General features: G+C 53.1%; 1 protein-coding gene across 2 annotated transcripts in view; it reads left to right on the top strand.

Moving 5' to 3' along the window:
• The first annotated feature begins 1,115 nt into the window (after positions 1–1,115).
• Positions 1,116–6,713, top strand: part of RBM19 (RNA binding motif protein 19) — a 120,939-nt gene continuing 115,341 nt past the window's right edge. For both annotated transcript variants that reach the window (XM_061169404.1, XM_061169405.1), the window contains exons 1-6: positions 1,116–1,246; positions 3,398–3,580; positions 3,959–4,084; positions 4,267–4,305; positions 4,587–4,779; positions 5,993–6,216. In XM_061169404.1, the coding sequence (XP_061025387.1) occupies positions 1,211–1,246; positions 3,398–3,580; positions 3,959–4,084; positions 4,267–4,305; positions 4,587–4,779; positions 5,993–6,216 (801 nt within the window). In that variant the 5' untranslated portion in view covers positions 1,116–1,210. The remainder of the gene's footprint in view (positions 1,247–3,397; positions 3,581–3,958; positions 4,085–4,266; positions 4,306–4,586; positions 4,780–5,992; positions 6,217–6,713) is intronic.

The raw sequence follows: 6,713 nt of genomic DNA, 5'->3' as shown, positions 1-6,713 counted from the left end.
AGTAACCTACTACCAAGCAAGTAAATCCTCAAGTAATAGGTTGAAGAGACACGCCAACATCCTTCCCCCGGAAACTGTGAACATGACCTTACTTGGAAAAGGGTCTTTAGAGACATCAAGTTAGGGATCTTGAGATGAGACCATCCTGGATTTAAGATGGGCCCTACACCCAATAGCAGGTGTCCTAATGAGAGAACAGAGAGGGAGATAGATTGACTCAGACACCAGAGGAGAGAAGACCACATGAAGACGGAGGCAGAGATTGGCGTGATGCAGCCACAAAGCCAAGGTTCCCCTGGAACCACCAGAAGCTAGGAGACTAAGGAAGGGTCCTCCCTCAGAGACTCCGGGGGCAGCTCAGCCAGCCCTGCTGACACTTTGATTTTGGATTTCTGGCCTCCAGAAATGTGAGAGAATACATTTCTGTTGTTTTAAGCCACTAAGTCTCTGGAAACTTGTAGTAGGTGGTAGGGAACCAATACACCCCATAATCCTATGTTGACTGAAAAAAAAAAAGCATAATCTAAAAATTGAGAATTGTGTTTTATTCAGCAGACTTACTGAGGACTTAAGCCCGGGAGGATACAGCTTCTCAGATAGCTCTGAGGGGCTGTTCCAAAGAGGTAAGGGAGATGACAGGATATATGACTTTTTCCGCTTGGGGGAAAAAAAAAATGTAGTTGAATATCAAAAGATTACTGCTAATCACAAAAACAGACATCTCGAGTTAATGATTTTAGCACTTTTAGTATGGGAAGATGCAAGAGCCTAGGCTCATTGAAATTATTCCTTTGATATGCATCTTAACTATCTTGGGCCAGGATTCTGTTTAAGTACAGGAAGTGGCTAAAACGATTTCCGAGCCTAAGCAGAGCTAAAAGGCTGTTCTGCCTACGGGCAATCCCCCGCCAGTGTTAGGGACCAGCGCCCCCTGGCGGCCTGGCCACTACGTTGGTCTCTCCAGGCGCCGCCTAACAGCCTGCGCCTGCGCAGAATGCAAGCGCTCAGGCCCACCCCTTGGAGGGTGTAACTTCCTTGCGTTGCTCTCTTTGGCCACGCCTACTTCCGGAGGGGGCGGGCTACGCCTGGAGCACGTGACTCGGTTCCGGCTTGCGGAAGATGGCGGCGCCCAGAGCGGTAGCGTGAAGTTCGGTGGTGGTGGTAGTCGCAGGCCATTCGTGCTGGAATCAAAACAGTGGGACCGTGCGCCATGTCGCGACTGATCGTGAAGAACCTCCCAGATGGGGTGAGTACAGAGCCTGGACTTGAGAATCTGAAATTGGGACCAGCTAGGAGCTGGAGGTTGGGAGGGAGGTGCCTGGGGAGAACTGAGGGGCTTTCGATCTCGGGCAGGATTCCCGGAGGATTCAGAGCCCGAAAGGGGCAGGCTTCTCGGCACATTCCCAGTTGACATTTGGGAGAGAGGGACAGTGCCTGCTCAGGGTTTCACAGCCGGCCCGATGGTACGTGATCCCAGCCAGACACCTCCTTCCCCGGGACATGCCAGCCCCCACGCTGTGTCGAATGCCTTGCTCCCACAGCCCTCTTGTCAGTCGCTTTTTTGGGTTGACTCGTGACTGGGTCAGACACTCCGCCTGTATCCCTCTCCCACTCGGGACACTGTCTGGGAGGAAAGTGGGGAGCAATAGACTGAAGACCTGCGTTCCAGTTCCCACTCCCGCCTTTAGGGAAGGTAGGAATAAATAGTCTAAGAAAACTGAGTGAGTGTGCAGGGCTTTAAACCACTTATCGAGGGGTGACCCAGTCATACTTGTCTCCGCCTAGAGTCCGCACAGAACCTGGCACGTGGTAGGTATCCAGTAAATACATGCTGAATAAATGAGTGAAGAAATAGTTGAATGTGTGGTGTCAGACGGTTAGTGCATTGTGCCCAAGTGGATCATCCGTACCTATTTCACTATGACTTTTCTTGGATAGAGAGGCCCCTACACGACTGGTGTGGCCAGTAAACTCATTCCCAAAATACACAATGTGCCGTTTGGATGGCATGAGAGATCTTGTGTACTCCTTAGAAAGAGTGAGAACATAAAACCGTTTCTGTTTCATTGTTGTGGTTTTTTAACTTTACCTTTTTTCCCCCCCTGGCGGATGGGGGGGGCACCTATCATACGATTTTTAAAATTCAGTATAAAACGAGAAGCACAGTGTTTTGTTCCATCCTATCCTCCATCTCTCTCCAGGAGTAACCATCTTTACGGCTTGCGTCTCTTGACAAGTTCCTCATCTCAAAACCCTTAATGTAATTACATAGTAAGCTCTCAAAGCGTTAGCTACTACTACTACTGTTATTAACTCTTTCATTCATCAAACAAGACATGCAATGGTAAGAGACACAGCCATACTGAGAAGCAAAATGAGACGGTAGTTGAGAGGGGAAGGAAGGGTAGCCATGCTAAAATCCTCATCCATCAGAGTGAGGCATCAAGAGACGCTATCTAAAGCTGACGAATGGATCAATAATAGATATTTTTAAGTGTACTATTTAGAATAAATGATGGAAGAATTAAAAACAATAAATAACAGGGTGGAGGGAAGGGATAGTTAGGGAGTTTAGGGTTGACATGTACACACTGCTAGATTTAAAACGGATGACCAACAAGGACCTACCGTATAGCCCCGGGAACTCTGCTTAGTCTTATGTGGCAGCCTGGATGGGAGGGGAGTTTGGGGGAGAATGGATACATGCATGTGTATGGCAGAGTCATTTTGCTGTGCACCTGAGACTATAACAACATTGTTAATCGGCTATACTCCAATATAAAATAAAAAGTTTAAAAAAACCCAATAAATAACAGAGACTGGAAGGGAGGAATAGATGGTGTAGGTTTCTTATCTTTCATAGTGGGAGTCAGCAGATAGTCATTGGGTAAATAAGCCAAGAAATGAAAGTGAGAGCTCAGTATAGGGACATAGAGCCATGCTTATGAGGAGTCCTAAAAGCAAGCTATAAAGATGGATACTCCTTTCTACCACAATTTGCAGGCACTGTGTAGTTTACCATTTCCTTAGTTCACACATCATTGTGACAGGCATTTATTAGGTGTCTACTATGCAGCAACCATGATGCTGGGCTGCTTGTACAATAGGTCTACTTAGCCTCCTAGCAGCCCACAGGATAGGAAGATTTCAGTGCAGTCATTCTGAGTCTTGATTTCCTCATCAATGAAGTGGGGAAGGGCCTTGCTCAAGGTCACACAGCGAGTAAGTGTTGGAGCCAGAGCTGGAACCGGGTCCAGCTGCAAAGCATGCTCTGCCACCGCCCCTTCTAAGGTCACCTCCGGGGAATCCCAGGGCCTCAGGTTCCCAGCCCTTTTTGTCCCCTTGGCTCTGAGGGCTCCCCGGCTCCCCCCGCCTCATCATCCCCCTTCCATCCTAGATGAAGGAGGGGCGTTTCCGGCAGCTGTTCACTGCCTTCGGCACGCTGACGGACTGCAGCCTCAAGTTCACCAAAGACGGCAAGTTCCGCAAGTTCGGCTTCATCGGCTTCAAGTCCGAGGAAGAGGCCCAAACAGCGCTGAACCATTTCAACAAGAGTTTTATCGACATGTCCCGGATCACGGTGAGTGGGTGTGAATCTCGCCCTCTCCTGCCTGTCAACAGTGACCCACTGGCTCTTTCTCTCCACGCTCAAGTCCAAAGCCTGTCCCCTTCCAGACCGTGACATCTTTGGTCTTCCTCACTGTTCTCAAGCTCCCATGCTTGTGAATCCCCTGCAGCGTATGCGGAAACAATTTCCCCAGAGTTTCTGATTCCGTATGCTGGGGGAGGGGATGCAAGGATTTGCACGTCTCACAGGCTTACAGGTGATGGTGATGCTGCTGGTCCCAGGATGAGAAACACTGGTCTACATTATTCATCCACTCGCCCAGTCAGTGGCTGAATGGCCTGTGCCGGGTGTGGTGGCAGGTGTCATCATCCCCCTCTCTGTCCCTCGCAGGTGGAGTTCTGCAAGTCGTTTGGGGACCCGACAAAGCCCCGAGCCTGGAGCAAGCATGCCCAGAAAACAAGCCAGTCCAAGCCACCTCCGAAAGACAAAGACTCCATCTCCCCAGAAACTAAGAAGGTGCGTGGATGGTCACTCCTGGCCGCATCCGGGTGTCAGCAGGGTGGTCGCCCCGGGAAGGCAGGGGAGGGGGAGGGACCTGAGAATCCCTCTCGGATGGTTCCCGAACGCAGCCCTCCCAGGGCAGTGCGTTTCCATCTCCTTTCATCGTGACCCTCACCACCTGTGCCTTCTGTTTTTAGGATGACAAGAAGAAAAAGGTAGCGGGTGAACTGGAGAAGGTGAGTCTGTCCTGGTGACAAGCGGAGGGCGGGCAGCGAGGGCGGGCCCGGCAGGCAGCGCCTTGCCGTGGCTGTGGCGCCTTCGTCTTTCTGTCTGATGAAGAGTCCACGCCGCCCTCCCTGGGACTGACCCAGCTGGCCCCAGGGGTCCTCTAGAGACTGGGGGAAGTGGCCTCAGAAGATGCGCTTACCCTCCGAAGAGTTAGCAAGGGTGAGCCCTGCCTGAGCCTTCTCTGCCTGTTCTGCCTTCTTCCCGCTTCCCTGCCGCCCGGCGCCTGCAGCTGAGGGAAGATAACGAGTTCCAGGAGTTCCTGTCGGTTCACCAGAAGCGGACGCAGGTGGCCACCTGGGCGAACGATGCCCTGGACGTTGAGCCCTCGAAAGGGAAGAACAACTTGGCCAACGACTACCTGAACTTCGACTCTGACTCAGGGCAGGAGAGCGAGGAGGAGGGAGCCGGGGAGGCCCCGGAAGGTAAGGGTGTGCCCCCTGCCCGAGTGCGCGCCCTGCAGCGCCCGGGCCTGTGCGCACGTGACCTGGGGCCCCGGGCCCCTCCGTGCTGGGCCCAGGAGACAGCGAGTCAGACGCTGCCCCGTGGAGCAGTGATTATCCCGCCTGCGGGTACGTCGGCTTTGACCAATCCTGGTTCCTTATTCAGTCAGTTGATGACTCACTCAAATATTGATTGAGCACCAACTGTATGCCAGGCGCTGCTTCAGGCATTGGGGATATAGGAGTGAGCAAAAGACAGGGAAGCCTGCCCCCGTGGAGGTGTCGCCCTGGTGGGGGAGAGAAACAATAAAGACATGGGTCTCCTATTTAGTATATGATATGGACGCAAGTGCTGCGGGGAGAAAGCAGGAAAGGGAAGAAAGTAGGAAAGGGGGACGGGAGCGTCACCGGGGAAGGCCTCCGAGGAGGTGGCCCTTGAGCAAAGGCGGTGAGGGAGTGAATCTCTGTCCTCAGAAGGGGGTCACGGTGTCATGGGGGGGTCGTATGGACCTGTGAGCGATTGTAGCTCAGAATGGTGAGTGCCGTGGTCGTGGGGCGGGAATCGACTTTGGTTAAAAGGTGAGGGAATGAATTTAACATGAGTTTTATGGCTGGTAAAGTCTCTGTGCAAAGCTGGGATCCAAAGGACTCACTGGGAGTTGGTGGGACTCAGAAGGGATGGGGGGAGAGAAGGGGTTCCAGGCAGAGGGAACAGCATGGCAAAGGTGCAGAGGGAAGGAAAAACAGGAACTTGGAGGGGGGGTTCCACATGGCTCAGGGTGGCTGGAGCAGTGGGAGCCGGCGGAGAAGCCAGTGAGCTCACCGGGCCCGACGAGGAGTTTGGGTTTCACCCTGAGAGCATCTGGGAGCCCCTGGTGTGTTTTGATCAAGGAGTGAGAGTCCTCTCTGTAGGCTCAAAAAAGTTACGCAGCCTCGCAGTTGGCGAGGCTGGTGAGGGAACCCCGAAGTTCTCAGTGTGTAGCACGGAAACTGTCAAAACTCCATCAGTTTCTCCCCATTTGACGGTATTTATTCAAGGACCTACTGGGGACTGGCTGCTTGGCACGGGGCCCCTGGTCACCTCAGGCTTGGCACCTTACGTGCCACCCACCGGTCACACCCCCATGCTGTCTGCCCTCCAGCCCTCTCGTTTGCTCACACCCGTCACCGGCTCCCAACCTCTCCGTTTTTCCAGAGGAGGACAGCGGCCTCGAACCCAAGGCAGCCGTACGGAAGGAGCTGTCGGACATGGATTACCTGAAATCCAAGGTGGTGGAGGCCGAGTCGCCATCCTCAGGGGAGAGTGAAGACGAAGCCGTGAACTGTGAGGAGGGGAGCGAGGCCGAGGAAGAGGGTTCCTGCACCACCCCTGCCCAGCAGGACAGGGAGGCGGCCCGAGCCGAGGTGCGTGTGGATGAGGTGCGTGTGGATCGGGGTGAGTTTGGGAGCCTGGGGAGGGAGGAGGTCTGCTTGACCCTCGCCCACGTTCCCTGCAGCTCCTTTGTCGAGGCCTGTAACGTCGGGGAAAGACAGCTCAGCGGCCCAGAGACCTGCCTTCAGGTCTCGGTACTGCTGCTTGCTTGCTGTGTGACCCTGGGCAAGCATGTTCCCTCTCTGAATTTATTTACTGTCGCTAACGCAGAGGCTGCCTGCCCCTCTTGACTTGGGGGGGAGGGGGGCATAAATGAGCTGAAAAAGTATCCCAAACATATTGTACTTTGTAGTTACTAGCAAGGTAGACAGGTGTGAGCCCGTAATCAACAATAATGGATGAAATTAATTGAGCACTTACTACATGTGAGGTTCAGTACCTGGCGTGTCATTTATCATTGAATCTCACGGGAATCTTGGGGGATGGGGATTCTTGTCCCCTTTTACAGGTGAGGAAACTGAGGCCCAGAGAAAGGAAGTGACTT

This window comes from Eubalaena glacialis, chromosome 15 (genome assembly GCF_028564815.1).
Source record: "Eubalaena glacialis isolate mEubGla1 chromosome 15, mEubGla1.1.hap2.+ XY, whole genome shotgun sequence".
NCBI lineage: Eukaryota > Metazoa > Chordata > Mammalia > Artiodactyla > Balaenidae > Eubalaena > Eubalaena glacialis.
Note: the sequence above shows the minus strand (reverse complement) of the source record. Positions and strands in the feature narration are given on the sequence as shown.